This window comes from Chelonia mydas, chromosome 1 (assembly GCF_015237465.2).
Source record: "Chelonia mydas isolate rCheMyd1 chromosome 1, rCheMyd1.pri.v2, whole genome shotgun sequence".
Classification (NCBI taxonomy): Eukaryota; Metazoa; Chordata; order Testudines; family Cheloniidae; genus Chelonia; species Chelonia mydas.
The window spans coordinates 35,549,050-35,570,696 of record NC_057849.1 but is presented as its reverse complement, the minus strand read 5'-3'; the positions used below and the strand labels follow the sequence as shown (position 1 = coordinate 35,570,696).

At 40.5% G+C, this 21,647-nt stretch overlaps 1 protein-coding gene across 8 annotated transcripts in view; it reads right to left on the bottom strand.

Moving 5' to 3' along the window:
• GRIA4 (glutamate ionotropic receptor AMPA type subunit 4) overlaps positions 1-21,647 on the bottom strand; it is a 280,562-nt gene that overhangs the window by 28,503 nt on the left and 230,412 nt on the right. For all 8 annotated transcript variants that reach the window (XR_006286035.1, XM_043529722.1, XM_007059674.4 and 5 more), the window contains one exon: positions 15,815-16,062. Coding sequence is in view for 7 of the 8 variants with exons in the window: in XM_043529722.1 (XP_043385657.1) it covers positions 15,815-16,062 (248 nt within the window). In the remaining variant the exon portion in view is untranslated. The remainder of the gene's footprint in view (positions 1-15,814; positions 16,063-21,647) is intronic.

The window sequence follows — 21,647 nt, the reverse complement described above, 5'->3', positions numbered from 1 at the left end:
TAACACAAATGAAATAAATGAAGTCATTGGGGCAGATCCAGTGGCTATAAGACAATGTAAACAGCTGAGGTTCTGCTTCCTATTGTTCAAAATATTTATCCAAACTCCAAGCTATTTTCTGGGGGGGGGGGGTGGTGGGGAGGGGACGGAGGAGGAGGGTCTCCAACCACACCACTGTAATCACTTCTTGGTATTAAACAAATACTTTAATATAGACAGATATAACAGCTGATCTCGGCAAGCAAGGGAGTAGAATCAGCCCCTCAGCATCCTTCTTTCCACAAAGCTTAGTTATAAACATGGGGCTCTCAGACAATCATGTGGGGTTATTCTTTGTATTCACCCAGTGCAAAGTTTAATGTAGAAACAGAAAACCAGTTTCCCTGAGTCAAGGGCTGCTTTTGCCTGCACTAACAGCCTGCTCCCTACATAGCAACAGAATTTTTCAAAGTGGGAATTTTTCTATTGATTCCAAGGGGCAGAATTGTGCAGATAAGCAGCAGCAGTCCAAAGCCTGAAACTGGGAATACATGTTCCAGCAAAGACTGGGAGTGGGAGTCCCAAAGTGCTCAGCAATGGTATAACTGTAGCCCCTCTGTGGGAGTTTTACCGTTGACTTCTTGCAGTGTAGAGTTAGACCCCTGCTGACCGCTTTGAAAATTCCATCTTGCTAGTGTGAGGATTCTGAGGTTTCACACACTTTAATTCGGTGAAACGTTTTCAAAATCAATTATTAAAATAATTTTTAAGAACTCACTTAAAATGTAATGTTTTAAAATGGACACTCCTCATTCAAGGTGTTTAATATCTAGCCTGATTCTTCTCTTACCTCTGATGTGGCCAGTGCAAAGCTCCCTGCCGTGTTTAAACCCTGCATAGGGGCTGCACAGAGGCACTTCAAGTAGTTGCCTCAGCATCCCCTGTGTACAACATAAAGGGTCAAGGTGCTAGTCCAACACAGGCCTGTGTGGAAGGCCAAGCAGGGAGCAGGCCAGGGGAGAGGACACAAGCTATATGTAGACATGGATCCTGTAGCCCTGACATCTTGTTCAACTGGTGCAGAGGGACTGAAGCTACTCTTCCAGCCTTCACACTGGATTAATAGCTGTAGGGTATGTGTGGGATGGGTGGACTGCACTATAGTCTCCTGGCTTAGAGAAGTGGATTTCAGCTGTTCACCTCCTTTCCACTGCACTTGCATAAAGACTGATTACCCTGGCTTTCCATGGGCGAATTTCACCCTTACACAGGTGTAAATTGAGGGGAGCTCTATTAAAATGGATTGTGGGTCCTTTTTACTGGTATAAATCATGTGTGAGCACAGTCAGGCCCAGCAATTTATAACAATTGCTTGAATATCAGTGTGGTTGTGTTTTATACTAACTTTGTTCAGAGGTAAATGGCTATGTAAGATGAAGAGCGCGGGAGAATCAGATCCATGGTTCCTGCCTGGAACGCATATGATCTTAATGTCACATGACACAGGAAGTAAGGGTCATAGACGAGAAGGGGAGAAGCAGCAGAAGGAGATTGGGGGTGATAATAAGTTCAGCTGTGCAGTAACTCAGGCAGCCATGTGCACATCTTGGTGATCCTGTTGCTTTTTTTCTCTTTTAATTTATGTGACATTTGGGGGATGAGGATGTTTTTTCCGGCAGGATGTTTTTTTCTGTTTTGTGGTGGGTTTTTTGCATCTGTTCAGAGGTTTGGAAAGTTAATATAAGCCCCAGGGTCATGCATTAATGGGCAGAAGTGATACAGTCAAACATGCGTGGTAAATGCACAATGTCAGATGGCTCTGCAATACATCACCATCACGTGTGTTGTGTGCATTGTACCATAAAACAATAATCAATGGAACATAAATGCTGCTCAGTTAAAGTGTCATGTCATCTAGCTTTAAACATTATTATTACAGTACCTTCACTATAGAATCTAAGCACTGAGAGTCCATAGCTATGCAAAAATCCCACTGATCTTTTACCGGTATACAGGCCAAAGTTACTACAATCCCACTTGGCTTCAGAGGGACATGTGCTTTGGCCCCTGTTGTTCTTTTCAGTTGTGCAGTACAGCTGCTGCTAGCAAATTATATTTTCTTCATGAAAAGGGCATTTCGATTTGTGCCACCGTTGAAGCCAATGGAGCTATGCTAGTTTACCCCAGCTGAGAATCTAGCTCCTGCATGGAGCATTGAGGTGCTCTTTCACTAACCTCTCCTGTTATGTCAAAATTTAGGGCAGTTGTGAGACAGATACTGGTAGTGTTGGTAAGCAACACAGCTCCATATCCAAGAAAAAGCCAGTTGTCTCACTGAGAAAATTGTGAGCTAATGATCTGGTTCAAGAATATTTTCAGCAAGTACTGTGATGCTTAGGAAGACCTAGACACCAGCTGGCACTACACTTGCACTGGTGTAGGATATTAAAGGAGTTGCTGTTGCTGCTGCTTCAGTTGCAATGGCAGCTGGAAATTCTGGAAAAGAAGAATTTGATAACAGTGCGGTTGGGTGTGCAGTTCTGATGATGGTTTTCTGAGGGTTAGCTCATCATAGAATCATAGAATATCAGGGCTGGAAGGGACCTCAGGAGGTCATCTAGTCCAACCCCCTGCTCAAAGGAGGACCGATCCCCAATTAAATCATCCCAGCCAGGGCTTTGTCAAGCCTGACCTTAAAAATACCTAAGGAAGGAGATTCCACCACCACCCTAGGTAATCATCGGAAGTAATGCTTGTTCCTGTCATCTGCAAATCAGTGAAAAAAAAAAGAAAAAGCCCAAGAAAAAGCCCAAGAAAAAGCCAGACACCTGCTCATGGCAGTGTTGGCAATATTTACTTTGACATGTTCTTGATTCTTACAAGATGTGGAACTATTACTACAGTTCTTATTTCCATTCTCTGTCACGTCAAGACAGGCTTCTACCATCAACCCTCTCCTTTCCTCTCTTTCTTATGCTTCATTTCGATCAAAGAGAAGGAAGTGGAAGAAGGCCAATTCCTGCCCACTCTATCAGCTACATTACAATCTCCTGGGTTTCAGGATGTTTACAATGAAATACAGAGTACAAATTAATTAATCAGAACCTTTCTCTGACAAACACCAAGAGGCTTTTCATTGCAGAACCATACAGGAGAACTACAAAGGAGAAAAATGCATCAAATCAAGATAATATTGTGTGCCAGTAGGGCCATGGCTGGTAGAGGTAAATAATAATTTATCTGATTAAACTAACCTGTTTTCCTACTTGTGGAATGCTTTTGCAGTCTTCTGAAATGTATATGCCATTTAAAATGATGTGACAAACATCTGGATTTTGTCAATCTATGGATTGGCTCAGAATACGGAAAATTTCAACTGTGTTGCTTAATTGTGGTTGGTCAGTTAAACCACCCGGTATTGTTTCTGTTCCAGCTGGATGAGGGCAAAACGGCTTCTGGAATGAAAGCTTGAGTGTCCAAATTTAGATTTGCATTTCCACAGATGCACATTCTCGAAACTTTGAAATGTATTTACTTTGAACATTTGGGCCAGTAAAACTCAGTCACACAAAAGGGAAAAAACAATAGCTGAACTGAATTCATTAAAAATAATTAGAGCCAATATCTATGAAAAAATGGCTTGCCTTATTTCATGAGCTGTAATCCTGGCAACAATTAATATCTCTGCTTCCAGATTCTTTCTTGTTATTTATGTACCATACTGGGTGGTTAATATTTCCCTAAATACTAAATTTAGTGCATTTTTCAGTATATTCAATGTGTTGTATATTAATTTGCAAAGCATACCCTAGCACTTTTCTCATCTCTTTGTCAACTGGTCACTGGTTGGGTGTTAGTTATGTTACCCATAAGTCTCTCTCTCTCTCATTTTTTTCTTCATTATTTTCATAACACAGGCTTCCTTTTAGGTGGAAAAACATATCTGTAATAAGAGTTGCTATGATAATTAGCATTTTGATGTGACCATCAACATACTTGGTCTTTTTCAGGCTAAGGAGGAAGTGATCTCCAGAACTAAAGACCCACCATTGATCATGCCCTTGTCATACAAACCTAGGGCCTGTCAGCTTGAGAGTCCAAGCTGATCTTAACTGCCAGAGGTGGTCGCTAAGCCAAATCATAAAAACTCTATAAATCAAATCCAACACCAGAATTCCTCCCAGAAATGAAATGGGAAGCTGTGTCATCTGTGGCATACATGTGTAATATGCTTCATATGCAAAACACTGCTAAGTAAATGGGAACAGAGGCACTCTGCCTTACCTACAATTTCTGAGCGGTCTTCAAGGGTAGACACATGTAGAGTGCACTGCACTAATCAGTTAGGAGGTGACAATGACATGGATAATCATGGCAAGGTCCACAATGAGAGGAAAAGCTAAAGCCTGCTTGCCGAGTGAAGCTGAAAAAGTGAACTATTGGCACTACTGCTACCTGTACACCCAGAAACAACCAGTGATATAGTAGAACTCCTAGATTGTAAACTTTAGACACACAGCATACTCCTTAGTTAAGCCTTCTCTGGCTGTTTCTGATCAGGATTACCTTTGTCTTTTCTGAACTGAATATCAGCCAACTAGCTCTTACCCAAGCTCCAGTCTCACCCAGACACTGGGAAAGGTGAATGACTGAACCAGATTAAACAAATGTAAACTGAGTGTCATCCACTTGCTAATGGCACTGCAACCCAAGCAGTTTAATTCTCTCTTTATTGATCAGGTGCAGTGATAAAAGAACTCCACACTTGGCATCCATGGGACAAAAGACCAGTTGCCTGATACCATTCCTCGGAGTCCTGTGAATTCATTTATCACTGTCAGGTCCAAGATGTGTTAACACTTCATGGCCAACTGCATTAAAAGCAACTGATACAACTAAAGAACCCTCATGGAAATGCGATCTTTATCCATTGTCAGAAGACCATCAACTAATAAACCTATGTGGTTGATGCACCATATCCAGGCTTAAAACTAGATTGAAAAGGGTCAAGGAAATTTGAGATCTCCGGGTATCGCCAGTTGCTTTATCACACTCTCTCAGTAGTGCTCCTTAAAAAGGAGGATTAGAGAGGAGGCAATAACTGGTAAGATCATCAATACCAAGAGATAGTTTCTTAATTTAATTGCGGTGCAAGTTCTTTGAGGCCGTTTTAGTATATGCAGGTACAGTGACTAACACAATGGGCCCTGTCCCCTAGTTGGAACCTCTAGATGCTACCACAATGAAAATAATAATATAGGATAACTTGAAGCCTGAGTGAAGTGCTGAGTTTTGTGTTGTCTAATGACAGATCAATACTATAAAAATGAAACAAATACAGCTATGCCATATAAAGCCTAATTTGGTCAGCAACAAAACCATGAATCAGTTGAAAGAATTCCTAGGGCTTTCTTTCAGGAGTTAATGATGAAGATCTGATAGACTGAAATGAGTGCAAATTTTTCCAGCAACCAGAGTGAGAATATCAGTCCACAGTCCGCTCGCCAATGCTCTGATAATTAAAATGACCTGAAGCCACCTGAATATCAAACACCAGGTGAAATTATTAGACAAGGGCAATTCAATCCCCCCAGCAGCCACCCACATAATGTTGTCATTATCAGTGGAGCTATGTACAGAACAGCAAATGCTACAATAACCATGTCAGCAAAGCTAAGTGCAGACAACTGAGCAGAACATTTTAATTATTGCCATCCTCTGAACACAAGCAGCCAGGTATCACAGAAAGCAAGCCATGGAAGCTATTAATGGAACTCTATCGTGGATGTAGGGATCTTGTAATTGGTGATACATTGAACACATGCCTCTTGTGGTCAGTAAAATCAAGCAGGGAGGTATTGGGGCCATTGTTGATTGAGATTGCTGCTAATGGCTTTTTAAGGAAGGCAGGGTGCCAGCTTCTCTCATTAGGTGGTTATGCCTGTGTTCAAGAAATGATTGCCTGAGCTTTAAATTCTAGCTATATGCCTATGCTCTTTTTAAGCAAGGGTATTGACGAGAAGGTTGTAGTGGGGTTAATTTTGGCACCAGATGTAGCCATCAGATAGACTTTTCATGTTCAAAACCCTGCACACATTAAGTAATTAATCCCCACAAAATCCCTTTGAGGTTGAGGAGCAAATGTAATTACCTCAATTTACAGATGATAATTCAGGAAGATGAAGTGGTTTCCCCAAAGCCACAGAGCAAGTCAGTGGCAAGTCCAAGACTTCCTAAAACATCCTGCACTCTCTCCTCCAATCTAAACTGACTCTCAGATTTCCTTGATCCCTTCCAGACAGGCTTTCAGTCTTGGTGTGGAATAAAGACCAAAGTGGTCTCCCATTGGCTGATGGTCTCTTCCTAGTGATGGACAAAGTCTAACAGTCCATGCTGATTCTTTTAACTCTGTCAACAATCTTTGAGCACGAGATTTTCTTGGCTTGTCTGGAGACCCTGGCAAGGTTACATGGGATCACAGTGAAACAGTCCTATTTTTATAATTCAGAGATTCCAGAGGGTTGTGTTGATTCCTAGGCTCTCTTATGTGGAGTTCCATGAGGATTTCTGCAGTCAGCCATTCAAAATGTATATGAAGCCACTAGGGGAATTTGGGATGTGGTGCCATTATTATGTGGATGACACAGAGCTTTAGATCTCTTTTTGATTGAACCCAGATGGGTTCCCTTTACTTTCCTAATAACTGGATAAGATTGGGACCTAGACGAGAGTGAGCTGACACTCAATCCAGACACAAGAGTTGAAGCTGGATGGCTGGGAAAAATATTTTCAAAGTTGGTTGTGGACGATGTCTGGCCCCAAGATTGAGGGAGTTTAACTACTCTCTGTCAGGGAGCTACTAGTGATTCCCCAAATGCTCCTGGAGTTCCAGGTGGCTGTGTGGAGATGCCATTTTTTCATCGCGCTTAGCACATTTGCACCCATTTTTTTTGACATTGTAATTCATGTCCTTGTGGCCTACAGATTGGATGAACGCAGTGTGCTCTATATGGATCTATGATTGCAGATGCCTCAAGAGCTAGAGGAGGTGCAGAAAGCAGCAGCCTGTTTATTTAGTGGTGCTCGATGCCAGAAACATCTCATACCAGTGCTCCATAGACTGCCATGGCTTTCTCTGCACTTCTGGTTGCAATTCAAGGCTTTCATAGCTTGAGTTCAAGGCACTGAAGCCCATTATGATTAGGGTTACTGATCATGTGTTCATGCAAACTTGAAAAAATTATCTTTTAAAAAAATCATTAATACTTTAGAGTTTTTGTGAAACGGGTGTTTTTTAAAATCAATTTGATGAAATCCCTCAAGTGCTAAGTACTACGCATATATGAATATTAAAGATTATTCTGCACAACCACCCACAAATTAATATGAAATAAAATTAAATTTGTAACTTAAACTGATAAAAGCACTCAAGATATTCAAAGTTAAATCTTGAAAGTACAGAACAAATTGCCCCATTGGCAACAGAAAGAAACTGAGCGTTGGTCTCAATTCAGAATTTACTGACTTTTATTGGTTTGTGTCACAGCATAAATATGATTTTTCTAAACTAAATTATAGGTCTGGTTAAAAATTTCCCATCAAAACACTTTTTCCCTCTATAGCAAATTGAGTTTTCATCTAAATTAATTTTTTTGCAGAGGTACCCACTTTTCCTTTTTGATTTTTGGAAAACCTAAATATCACTTTTTTTTTGCCAAAACCCGTAGTTTTTGGCTGAACATTTTTGTTTTTCAGCAACTAAGAATCAAATTATTTCTGGTATTTGGGTTTTGCTCTAATAAATTTGTTAGTCTCTAAGGTGCCACAAGGACTCCTGTTCTTTTTGCGGATACAGACTAACATGGCTGCTACTCTGAAAAGAGAAATTCAAAATATTCAGCCAAAAAAAAAAAAAAAGTATTTCCTAACCAGCTCTACTAAATTCCATTACTTTGCATTATTAAAAAAATTATGAGATTATAAAATATCTGTCATTCACCTAAAACAATTTCCAAGTACTTCTGGAGCGAGACCCATCTTAATTATATTCAAAATTACACCTCAGTCCTGCAAGCTACCCTTTGTAAGTGGATGGGTCAGAAGGATGCCACCTGGGCACACAGGCCAGCCTGAAAAAACTCCTTTGCAGAATCAGAGCTTGAAGGTCCAACAGTTTAAATAATGGCATTTGCTTGAGTTACACAAATGGCTTGGCAGAAAGAGCTATAAAAAATCCAGACTGAAATTTTCACGCCTATGGGTGTAAATTGGGTAGCAAAATCTGTATCAAGGGAGCTAAAGGTCGTCCACTGGATTTAGGTGCCTAACTTTTGAAAATTTGGCCTCACTAGCTTGAAACATATAAGCAATAGCCTAGTAAATGAGCCTAATGTGTCTTTGAATGCCTATTATGTAGATAGATGGCCTGCCAGTCTATTCTCATCTGCAGGCCTTGCTTGTCCCTAGTGCTGATGAAAGAATATACAAAGCAGCAGGATTTTCCTTCAAATACACTGTACTCACTATGTGTTGAAAGAAAACCTCTCTCTTACCTTGGTCCTGGTGGTGGTTTACCCACTTCAATCCTTCTAAGAGAAATAATGGAAGCTGAACAATAGAAGGTGAACTTATATCAGCTAAGACTCAAAGATAGAACTCCATTCTCTCAGGCCATATTAGACTCTCTGCCAATTGCTCTGTACTCTAAGGTGGTGTATACATTTTCAGAGGATGGTGCATAAACTGTATTCAGTATTCCCTGAGGATGGGAAAACTGGCAGAGTCCTGAGAGAAGTTGCCAAGAATGAGCCTGACCTGATAGAAGGTCATATTTGATTGTTCAACTTTTGGTAACTTGTTAAAAGACCTGGCTAAATAACACCCAAAGATGGAGGGCCTTATTCAGGTTTGACTCTGTCCCTGCTCAGTGATGTCAGTGGGATGGAATATGGCTGAGCAGGAAATGAATAAAACTCGAGTAAGGATCATAAAGATACATCAGCCGAGGAAACGGTAAGGGGTTTTGAGCTTCATTCCTGTCAGACATCATATGAACCTGTTCAAATGAATAATCGTTGTCCTGTAGCATGTCATCATTCCATCCCACAATCTTTTGAACTCATTGTGTCTACCTAGGTACTCATGTGGCCTGTGTTACCTACTTTCTGAGCATCTCACAAGCATTTATCCTCATGACACACCTATGTGGTAGAGAAATATCATTCCAATTTTTATGATGGGACCTGAGACACAGAGTAGCTTACATGACAAGACAGGAAGATTGTGGCTGATTTAGATATCTAACTCAGGTCTCCTGAGTTCTAACTCAGGGTCCATCTACTAGATGGTCCTTCTATCTCCTCCCATTTTAGGTGCTGGCTTATTGACTCCTACCCTATCACCCAGTATGATACTGTATGCTGATCTCACACATTGTTCTTGGTTTAAAACAGGACTCAGGAGGAAAGGAAAGAAAACATTCATATTACTTTTGAGGGTGAATGTCTTAACAGATCCATACTGCAAACCTGTGTAACAGGTCTGCGGGCCAATCTGTGACTCTTGCAGGGTCCACCTAGCACTTAATGCAAACTGGAAGTTGGCAGTTTCCCCACCAAATAGATGATTATTAAAATGCTTTTTAGTCTCTCTATTTGCTTCTCAAATGTCATGGTTTACTGGAGAGTTATTGTTACAAGCTGCTGAATGTATTTTTGGCAGTCTGCTACCTTTCTTTATTCCACCTGCCATTTATTTGAACATTATTATCTTAGTGGGACACATCTTTTAGGGCCACATCCTGCTCTCATTGAAGTCAATGGAAATTTTTCCACGAGCTTCAACGATAGCAGGCTGCGAGGCTGCCTGGTAAGTTTCCCAGGTATTGACACCTGAACAACCAGGAAGTATAATGAAAAGAAAAGAGAGAAACATAATTGGCAGCATTGTTAAGATATAACAGGCTACAACCCACCTTCTGTTGTGCTGGTGTACAAGTACCTGGCGAAGCGCAAGAGTAGAGGACAGGCAAAGTCTACTACAACCAAGCAGGATACTTTCTTAGTGCCTCTATGAATGGGGAACAATGATTATACTTACGTACTTCAGAGGGGTGTTCTGAAGATTAATGTTTGCAGAGCACCTTGGGATCCTTGAATAAAAGTTACTATAGATGCGTATACATAAATGGTGGTAGTTTCTGAGAGATTCTGGTTTGTACTGGTAGTTTTAATGAGGCTCTCTGATTACTTTTGCAATCTAGGCTTCTTTAGCTTTCATGCCTGTTATCTAGATTAACACCTTGACAAATGTAATTTGGTCGATTTCCGGGTTAAATGAAGACAAAAGAAAATATGAAGCTGATGAAGCTTCCATTTTGTTTAATTTCAAATAACTCAAAAATGGACACACCGTTTGTTTATTTCATAAAGCTTTCATTCCTTGTTGGAATATTGTACGATAAAAATGAGCCTGGAGCAAATCCTGTTTTGGTATTGACACAGCCTGTCATGAACTTGTATGAACAATCCCACAATGATAATTAACTAACCAGCTTTTTCCCATCTCCTGCCCTTGCAGGCTTAAAAAGATCATAGCCAGCTTCAGAAATCTCCAAACACTTGGGCTACAAGGTGTCACATAGCAGAACAGCACAGCGTTTCCTTCTTTAATCATCACTTAATTTTGGAGGAACAAGGCTGTTGTGCAAACGTTTAACGAAATGGAACAGTGAAATTACTGTGATCTTAAGCCCGTATTCAAGCTGAACAGAGACTGGTATTTCAGTCTCTTACATTGGAATTCCATGCTGCTGGGGTCACAGGTGAACCCACTTTTCAGCACAATGGCTGTAGTTAGAAGTGGTTTTTAAATGCCAAAGGAAATTAAAATGTTCAGTTAAAAATACATTTCTAGGTGATAGATTTATTTATTGCTATTTCTGTAGCACTCATCACTATAGTATCTTAGGCCCAGATTCTGCCACATTTACTAATGTTGAGTAGCGCATTGCTCTATAAATGGTCCCATTAACTTCGGCAGGGCTAATATTGGAGTAAGCTACTGTACAAGATGAGCAAGGGTATCAGAATCAGGCTCTGAGTGTCTACATGGTGAGTTATGTACCTTACACATTTTTGTCTAGTATCACTCCATCCCATTTGCAGAATGAGGGTATAGGTACTGGAGTTGAGAAGACACATTCTCATGACTTCTAAGTCTCTGCTATTTACTAAAAAGGGTTTTGTTCCTATATTAATAGTCCCAGAGGCTGGAAGAGCTGGTTCTTTCCACCATGGCCCCAGGGCCAGGGGAACTTACTCTGCCCTGGCAGCCGGAAGAGCTAGATCTCCCCCTACGGCCCCAGGGACAGAAGAACTGTCATCTTCCACCCCAGCCCAGGCTGGAGGAGCTCGCTTTCCTGCCCTGGTCTAGGAGGAGTAATGTGCCCCCACTGATTAGCGGGGGCTGTGTCCCTGCTTGCCCCCCTTGTGCACGCCTAGTGCCACAAGGAAATTCAGCATGAAAGGATGGCCTTTTATTGGGGCAACTACTAATGGAAACAAACGTCACTCAGGAGATCAGGCTAAGTCACACAGGTGAGAGCAGTATGCTACAAAGCTCATGCGATTGCACACATGAGTTCTGTCCAGTGCAGATCCTTCCCCAATCCAAACTACCAACTTGCCTCCTCCTAAGTGAAAATCCTTTCAACTTCATCGTAAATGCCCTGTACTATTGTGGGACTGGACAAAATTGTGTCCAACCAAAGAAAAAACATGAGACATCGACAATACAGTTCAGGATGCTTTTAGCATCCCAAATGTTTCTTTATGGGGTGAAAAACTGTATGCGAGTCACTGCTTTTCGAGGGTTTGTCTGTGGTGCCAATACAGGAAGGAGTACACAGGCAAGGCCTAACATTTGAGCAGCACACAGTTCCTGTTTTGTTGTTGAATATAAAAACATATTGTAAAATTCATAAGAGGTTTTTTAACGGTTAAGGGTGAAACCTGCCCATTAGATTCAGGAGGCATAGCTGAGATAAGCAACAGAAATTACAATCTGTGTAATCAGAAATGGAGACATTCTGCTTCTTCAATAGCACAGCTCCAGAAACATAGGTTAAAGCAACCAGCACAACAGATTTGCACTGGCTGCAGTGGCTCTCATGGAGGACATGAAGTCTGGCGAAAAGACTGTTCTGCCACCACACCTCACAAATGCAGACCTCACTGAGGAGCTAGATGGGGACAGCACTCTATCAACCATTGTTGAACTTGCCACTTATGAGAGAAAAGCAACACTGGCTGCCATTAAAAAGTCATCATTTGCTGAGTACCGACAGTAGTATTTGACATACTGAAAATCCCCAGCATGCTGGGAATGAGAAATAACCGTAGTAACTGGGCAGTACCTGTTAGCAAAGGTTGACTTTTTGATGGCCGCCTCTGTCCTTAGTTCCAAATTCTCTTCCAAAGGTGACAAACTTTAATGACACTTTAAATAAATGACAGATTGCAGAGTAACAGCCGTGTTAGTCTGTATTCGCAAAAAGAAAAGGAGTACTTGTGGCACCTTAGAGACTAACCAATTTATTTGAGAGTCTCTAAGGTGCCACAAGTACTCCTTTTCTTTTTAAATAAATGGATATCCATGAAAAGAAGGGAAGGAGAGACACATGATAGCACAGTACTGCCTGGTTGGCACAAAACAAATTCCCATCAAACAGTTCCCATTTTTTTTCACTTCAGTGATATTCATGTATCATATGTCCCTAGAATCAATTAAAATTTGCCACTAGTTACTGGTTGAGCCCTACTGGAGTCTGAAACCTGCTCCCATAGACAAAGGGAAGGGATTGAATTGAAATCCACTGTCCTGATCACATGCAAAATGAGCGATCAGTCCACAGAGGTCTCTGACAGGAGGATTTCATCATCAGAAGTGGGGTGATGAATATGCATAGTATTTCTGTATGTAATGAATATCTGATTCCATTAATGTGAGAGTAGAGAGACCCATAAATTGCTGGTGTTATACCGCACACTGACTATGTAACAGGGAAAGACATCTTTTCCCTGTTTCTTTCTATACTTCACTTGTGGAGATAGATGGCCTGATTCTCCTTACACTTACAACAGCTTTACACAATTGTTATTGCATTTGCATGAAGTAACTCCCGATTTACAGCAGTGTAAAGGAAAGGAGAACCGGGCCCAAGACTTCACATTGCAAATACTTCCTTTCAAAATATGGCATAGAAAATATTTAAGCAGGTGGCTAAAAATATACTTGTCCTGAAAATGTATGTGAATTAATGCTTGAGTACTGGCATACTCATAGCAAATAAACATAGGAGGATCATGAACATGGTTAACACAAAATTACCTTTGAAATAATACTCTTCCTTCATCTCTAGTGTTTGTATATATTATATAGATGGATGTGTTATGAATGTGAGGTATTATTGGTTATTCATGTATATCTTTTCAGAACAATATGTGGGTTTCTTAATGTTTTTCAATAGGTTAGGAGCACTTATCTGTTACTTGAGGTTTCATCACTTGGGTTGAGGAGGGATGAGGTGGAGTGAAATTGCTTCAGCGGGAGCATAAGCAGCTCAGCACATGTGAAAGAAAGGCTCAGGAAAAGCATGGATGTTAAGACAGCCAAATGAGGCAGTCTGAAAGAAGGTTTGGTCTGATTTTTATGTTGAGTAGGAATTATTTTTACAGTGCACTAAAGTGGAATTCAAAAAACAAATTTAGTTGATCTCATCCCCTATCATAGGGATGCTGTTACAGTGTTACCCATTCAGGTGAAATCCTGGCCCCACTGAAGACAATGGAAGCTTTGCCATTGATGTCAGTGGAGAGAGGATGTCACCCTGGATCTTTGCAAGCATTTTATACACGTACTTGAGCAGCCTCCTCTGTTCCATCTGTTATTGCGCTATATTCCCAGACTCCCTTACCCCGACCTTATACATAATTGCTTCATGCTTGGTCCCCCTGCCCCCTAGCCGCTTTTGACCAATCTGCCAAACTGAAAAAAATCTCCACTGGCTAACGGTTATTACAGCTGATTGTTTCTTGCTGTTGGTGGTGGACACTGTGAAGAAGACAGTGAAACTGACTAAAAAGCCCTATAAAACATGTGCACAGGAAACAATCCTAAGATTGCTAAAATAGACTTGACAGCAGCTAACATGCATACGAGTGGTTTTGCTTAGGCTTTGGCATAGTAAAGTAAGGGTACATCATCAGTGGGTATTTCTCTACTATTTGAGATGCAAGCTCTAGTCATAATTGCAGTGCTGCCTAGCAGTTGTAGCTGTAGTTTGCCTGAAACAGTGAGAAAGAGATATTAACACATCATAAATATCTCTGGCTTATGAATCCCAAAAATACACGGACATAATGAATTTGCTTTTCCCAATTCTATTGCCTTTTAACTTTAATAACCTCCTACCTCATGACATTCCACCATCTCCTTCTTTATTATTAACATTTTTCTTTTTTCATTTCTCTCTATCTTCTTCTAGCCTATCTTCTGTTACCACTCCATTGGTTGCAAAGGCCCAAACTTTCAAATCTCAATGGTATCTACAGTCAGGGACCAAAATTCATATCTGGGCACCAAAATAACTGGCCTGACTTTTCCTTGAGCATGCTCTAATTCACATTACATTGATGTTTTCCTTTTGATGTGGATAAAATGAGCCAAATTCTCCCCCCACTTATACAAGTGTAACCCAAGAATTACCCCACTGAAGTCAATGGTGTTAAAATGGTGTAAAACTAGTGAGTTCAGAATCAGGCCCATTATCTTTACACCAGTTATGAGGTTTTTCTTTGTAGACATGGAAATTATGCATATGGACAGGTGCTCTCTTCTCTATTTCCTCCTAACTAGTATCATTGATTGCACACACTTTTCTTTATTTTGTCTCTTGCAACTCTCACTTTCAACCCACCTAATTTCCTGCAGGCATCTGCCTCATCAGAGCCCCTTGCAAGTAACCCAGCATGGTGATCATGCAGGTAACATTTATTTTATTTAAATCTTTAGGATAATAAAATTGGAGGTATCAGGTGTGTGTTAAAATGCTTCCAATTTTATCACACATCTAACACCTCCAATTTTATTACCTTAAAGATTTAAATAAAAAACAAATATGCTTTGCCTGTAAGCCAGAAATTCTCCTATTTGATCGAATAAGCCTGATTCCATTTAAAGTAATTTTGGAATAATTTTATCTTCTAATTTCAGAGTGCTCACGTAAATGTGAATAGTAGTGAGTCTGAAGGCACTCCTGAAATGCATAATGCTAGAAACACAAACTTTAACTTTTTTTTCCTAGATAAGAAGGTGTTTTAATAAATTAAACACTGGCACTGATTATCTCCTAAATGTTGACATTTGAAATAAGATGCTACAAGCAGCTTCTTATCTAGAAAATAGAAGCCAGAGTCAATAACCAAAGCATAAAATGTAGGAATATTACTGATATCATGCAAGATAGGGCTGAATTTGGTGAAAGAAGCTGGTGAGATAGAACAGCTGCTCTTAACATTTGTTTAGGTTGACGAAGTAGCTAGTGTTCAACCAGTTTGGTTTTTATATGGCCTTGAAAGATACGTCAACAATAGCTATTAAATCTACATCACTATCAGAAACTGTTACCTCCTTGTTGATTGAAAATATGAGATGGAGTAAAAGAAAACATAACATACCATGTTCACACACAACACAAAAAGAACTATATCAGGGACATCAGGGAAGGTGGAATACTATAACAACACATGTTATATTGTTATACTATTCCACCCACCTTAATGGAGAACCCTTGGGTGTGGCTACTCCATAGCCTTTCGAATCCAGATTTCCTCCCACTTTCATGGTGTCACACGGCTTTCGCTGTTCAATGTATTCGTTCATGGTGGACTCCAGGAGGAAGGCAAACTTGCCCTTGGATTTGCGAACACGGGCTACTCCCTCCGCTGTAGTCCTAGTGAACACTGATGGCTCTGCCGATTTCATGTAGGTCCACATCTTTTCATACACTGCTATTTTTGATCTCTGGAGAAAAATAAGGGAAATTAGATACACCTTAGACGTTGAAGCATCGAATGCATCACAACTCAATGTACAATTGATCAAAGTTGGTCCCTCATGCCAGCAGGTTTTGGACAATTTTACCTGGGCAAGAGATTTCCTTGCACGCTTTGGTTATTTAAAAAAACCAAACACAGTAAATAACAATAATATAATAACAACAAACGTTAATTTTAGGCACCCTGTAGCCTCTGGGAGCCTTAATAAAATAATTGCAAGCATCGGCCTGAAGTCTCAGCTACACAAAGGCAGTTTTCGCTTCCAGAGCAGAGTAAAAGGATTTTAGGGTGACTGAAAATTCAAGCCAAAACTTACAAATGGGCAATATAGCCCTTAAAAACCACAGAGCAGGAGAAAGAGAAAAAGAAAACAGGCCTCCCACAAATACTGGGCCAAATCTTGAAGTCCTTACTCAGTTTTAATGCTCACTTTTTACTCAGTCAAAACTCCTATTGCCTTCAGTAAGTTTTGCTTGAGTAAAGGCTGAGTAGTTACTTCGGAATACACCCAACACTAAAAACAAACATAAACAAATCTCAGATGTGCACACACACACGCACACACACACACACACTATTAAAAAGGAACCAAAATGGTGTATTGAGCTTTGATCTCAAAGACATGGCATCTTGGTCTTTCGTTTGTGTTATGGGAGAGAGAATTCCAACATCCATGACCCTTCGCCTACCATGCCCTTCCTCCTGTCATCTCAGGATTGTACCAGTGCTTCAGACCTCAGCCAGAAATGTATGATAAATTTACAGCTTGTTGTAGATTACTTGGAAATCTGTCTCCCTGGTGCATGTTTAGCACAATTACAAATGATAATGCCTTATAGGTGGGAAAAGATGGTATTGTTTTTTTGTTATTGTAATTATCTAAAACTTTATTAAGAAAGAAAGAAGGAAAGAAAGAAAGAAAAGAAAAATTCTATTGTCAGGAATAAGGCTTTGCGTATTTGCTATTCATATTTAACATGTACACCTACCTTTACTCCCATACTCCCCCCAACAATATGGATACATATATTCAAACCTAGACAATGCACAACTTTTAAAATGCTGGCAGCTATACATCAAATGCCATCTCTCCCTTCCTCTTTGGCATGGGAGGAGAAGGCTCCTTTTAGTGAAACTAGAATTTTCTAGGGGGCTCCATCCAGCTCTTGTACAAGTCAATAGGAGTTCCCATTGAAGCAGAATTAGGTTTTTGGGCTCAGTCCTGCAAAGTACTGAGCACTCCTGGGAGGTGCTGAGTGCCTCCTTGCCCCAAAGTAGCAAAATGCAGATGGCAGCTATACATTGAACAAATGCCATCTCTCCCTTCCTCTTTGGCATGGGAGGAGAAGGCTCCTTTTAGTGAAACTAGAATTTTCTAGGGGGCTCCATCCAGCTCTTGTACAAGTCAAGAGGAGTCCCCATTGAAGCAGAATTAGGTTTTTGGGCTCAGTCCTGCAAGGTACTGAGCACTCCTGGGAGGTGCTGAGTGCCTCCTTGCCCCAAAGTAGCAAAATGCTTATGTGCATCCATATTCAACAAAGCACTTAAGCGTGTGCTTAAGCTTATGTCAGTTGGACTTAAGAATGTGCTTAAGTGCTTTTCTGAATAGGGACAGATGCTGAATCAGCCTAAAGTCCCACTGACTTCAGTGGGAGTTGAGGTTTGTCAGCACCTTGTTCCATGACCGGCAGAATGGGTGGAACTGGGGAGATTTTAAAGACAATCTGGAATTAAAGAATTAAGTATTCACTTAAATCTATTTACCTTCAAAGGGTTAGTATGGGACCTCTGTAGAAGATAAAGAAAACCTCCCTGAAGTATTTATCTGTACCAAATACTGAATAATTGTATTAGTAATATGGCCAGAGAACAATGTCTCACCCGCACAGGAGAACGGTGAAAGGAAACATCTTTGTGGTTGGAACATTTATCAGTGTTTGCTAGTGAACAGCATTTTACCACAAGTGTCTCATGAATATGCCTTGTGTAGGAGCTTAACAAAATCTCTTCATTTTTTTCAGCTGGTGCACACACTCTATTTTATCGTGTTATGGAAAAAATACTGACAGCTAAAAAATTCCAATCATCAAAAATACCTACACAGCTCATCATGTCCATGGAACCAGCTCCGGCCGCTGTTACCCTGGTATCAATTCATACTACTTCCATAGTGCCCATAAGCCATGATAACTATTGAGTTACTCTGCATTTACATCTGTGTAACTGGGAGCAGGATCTGGGCCTGATTCATCACTGTATTATTCCTATTTTACATTAGGATAACTGCACTGATTTCACTTAGACTGGCATAAAACTGGAGTACTGCAGTGCTGAATCAGGCGCCATATCAAGAATGCTGACGTGTCCTTATCTGTCTCTACTTCCCAATCATTCCTGAAGTTTTTAGTGCGAGATTCTTGATAAGGTGAAAATATAGTGTGCTGGTTTCTCTCTTAAAACTAAAACATAATAAATTAAGGTAAAATTTTCACTCTTCTGTCTTAGCAAATCATGGCCTACATTTCCTAAAGAAGGTCTTTTTAAAAAAACCTTTTTCATAATTCAGTTTCCTTCTCCCATCAGGCAAACAGAAAGCACTGAAGTTCTAACAAGTCCTCATCTATATAGAAACACTGTCAAGCCTCCAACTTTCAGCTGAATAATTCTGTCAGCATTAACATTCAATATATAAGCTAAACTAGAATGAAAACGAGACAGAAAACCAATAGATTTTCCATACTATAATATAAGGAAATAGTGAGAGGTTTGAATTCTCATACTTAGAATCATAGAATCATAGAATCATAGAATATCAGGGTTGGAAGGGACCCCAGAAGGTCATCTAGTCCAACCCCCTGCTCGAAGCAGGACCAAGTCCCAGTTAAATCATCCCAGCCAGGGCTTTGTCAAGCCTGACCTTAAAAACCTCTAAGGAAGGAGATTCTACCACCTCCCTAGGTAACGCATTCCAGTGTTTCACCACCCTCTTAGTGAAAAAGTTTTTCCTAATATCCAATCTAAACCTCCCCCATTGCAACTTGAGACCATTACTCCTCGTTCTGTCATCTGCTACCATTGAGAACAGTCTAGAGCCATCCTCTTTGGAACCCCCTTTCAGGTAGTTGAAAGCAGCTATCAAATCCCCCCTCATTCTTCTCTTCTGCAGACTAAACAATCCCAGCTCCCTCAGCCTCTCCTCATAAGTCATGTGCTCTAGACCCCTAATCATTTTTGTTGCCCTTCGCTGGACTCTCTCCAATTTATCCACATCCTTCTTGTAGTGTGGGGCCCAAAACTGGACACAGTACTCCAGATGAGGCCTCACCAGTGTCGAATAGAGGGGAACGATCACGTCCCTCGATCTGCTCGCTATGCCCCTACTTATACATCCCAAAATGCCATTGGCTTTCTTGGCAACAAGGGCACACTGCTGACTCATATCCAGCTTCTCGTCCACTGTCACCCCTAGGTCCTTTTCCGCAGAACTGCTGCCTAGCCATTCGGTCCCTAGTCTGTAGCGGTGCATTGGATTCTTCCATCCTAAGTGCAGGACCCTGCACTTATCCTTATTGAACCTCATCAGATTTCTTTTCGCCCAAACCTCCAATTTGTCTAGGTCCTTCTGTATCCTATCCCTCCCCTCCAGCGTATCTACCACTCCTCCCAGTTTAGTATCATCCGCAAATTTGCTGAGAGTGCAATCCACACCATCCTCCAGATCATTTATGAAGATATTGAACAAAACGGGCCCCAGGACCGACCCCTGGGGCACTCCACTTGACACCGGCTGCCAACTAGACATGGAGCCATTGATCACTACCCGTTGAGCCCGACAATCTAGCCAACTTTCTACCCACCTTATAGTGCATTCATCCAGCCCATTAGTCCACTTAGTGGACTTAGTCCACTAAACAATGCTACCTTTCATATAGGACTTTTTTTTTTCTGCAAAACAATTGAAATTTAATTCTCTGCCTTTGAGCAAACTGCTCTCAATGTTCAGCTTTCACAGCTTCCAGCCAGCTTTAATAACAGTGAGAAAGGAACTCTTTTTTTCTTTTAAGTTGACTTTTAAAAAGAACATTTTTTTTTTCTCTTGCTGATCAATCAGAACTAAAGCAGACTGCAAATTAGTTTAGATTTTCTGACATTTGGACCCCATACAGTCAGGGTCATGAGTGATCATTTTTCATTGAGATGGTAATTATTAATAAAATGGTAACCAACAGCATGAAGCCCCAAAATGATGAGAAGTGCTCTTTGTCTTCTAACCTTTTAGAATGCTGGACTGAGCGAATCAGGTGCAGTTTTCCTTTAATGTTTATCGAGGCGGGATCTCAATGTCTGTACTGTAAAAGAATTAGGTGAAGATGTTTGCATCCCTTTGGAAATACTTTATTGTTTCTCCTATATTTCTTGTTAAGTATTTTTTGCAATAGACATGGCAACATTGCCTAGATCAGAACCCTTTTGAAGATAAGCCTTCAGATACATGATTTAAACAAAGTGCTCCAGCTAGCCTAGTGCTCGTTAAAGCTTCACATTTATATGTGCAGTTACATTTCGTTTTTGTGTTTACTTCTGTCTTGTTTGCTTTTATGTTCTAAAATACAGGGGGGGACACAATTGATCTTGCTGCTATTCTTTTAATTTCCAAAGATTAAAGTGAAAGAACGGTGTTTACCACAGGTGGACTCAAAAATGCTATTTCTTTTTTAAAATGGCTCTTGTTATTTACATAGAATACAGAGTTTAAGCACAATATAGTAGTTATCGTTACAGCATGACTAGAAAAAAATGACAAAAGTATTGTGGCCGAGATTTGTAGTTCGTCCTTATATCAAAGGAGCTGACCTCATTATTTCAAAATTGCAGTTTGTCAAAGTGTTATGGAAGCTTCAGAAAAAGGGTCCCATTCTTTGTTTCTTTTTCCAAATCCTATACACGCACTCTGCAGCATTGCCAACAAGAAGTGAGATTTTATGATAGGCATGTGAAGTATATTAAAAAAATAATGGGGAACTATTAATAAATGCACGTAATGAATCTAAAGTTAAATAAAGCTGCCTTATTCCTCAGCCATTTATATATTTTAATTACCCTTACTGTGTTAGCTTAGTTAATGGAACTACTCATATGCAATGGTCATCATTTTGGTCTACACCAAGGATCGAACCTGGAATCTGCAAAACTAGAACCATGACTCTTCAGAAGTTAGTTAAAGAGCCAGACTTTGTAGCCCAGGCACCAAGGAGTCCTCATAACACATAGTGGTCAGAGGGTTACACATTGCCTCAGGACAAAAGGAACTCATCTGGAGAATCACAGGATCATAGCTGTTCAAAACCCAGACAAGCCCCCATGTATGTGACAGCCACTATCTTGGCCAACCTCCAGACCCAGAGCTATAAGTGGTAACAGACCCATCTTCTCTAATGAGTGGGTACAGAGAGGACATGTAACACACACTGAACAATGGATTACACATAAGGCTAAACATATGAATAGGTGTTTGCAAGATTAGAGTCCCAGATTGTAAAATCTATGAGT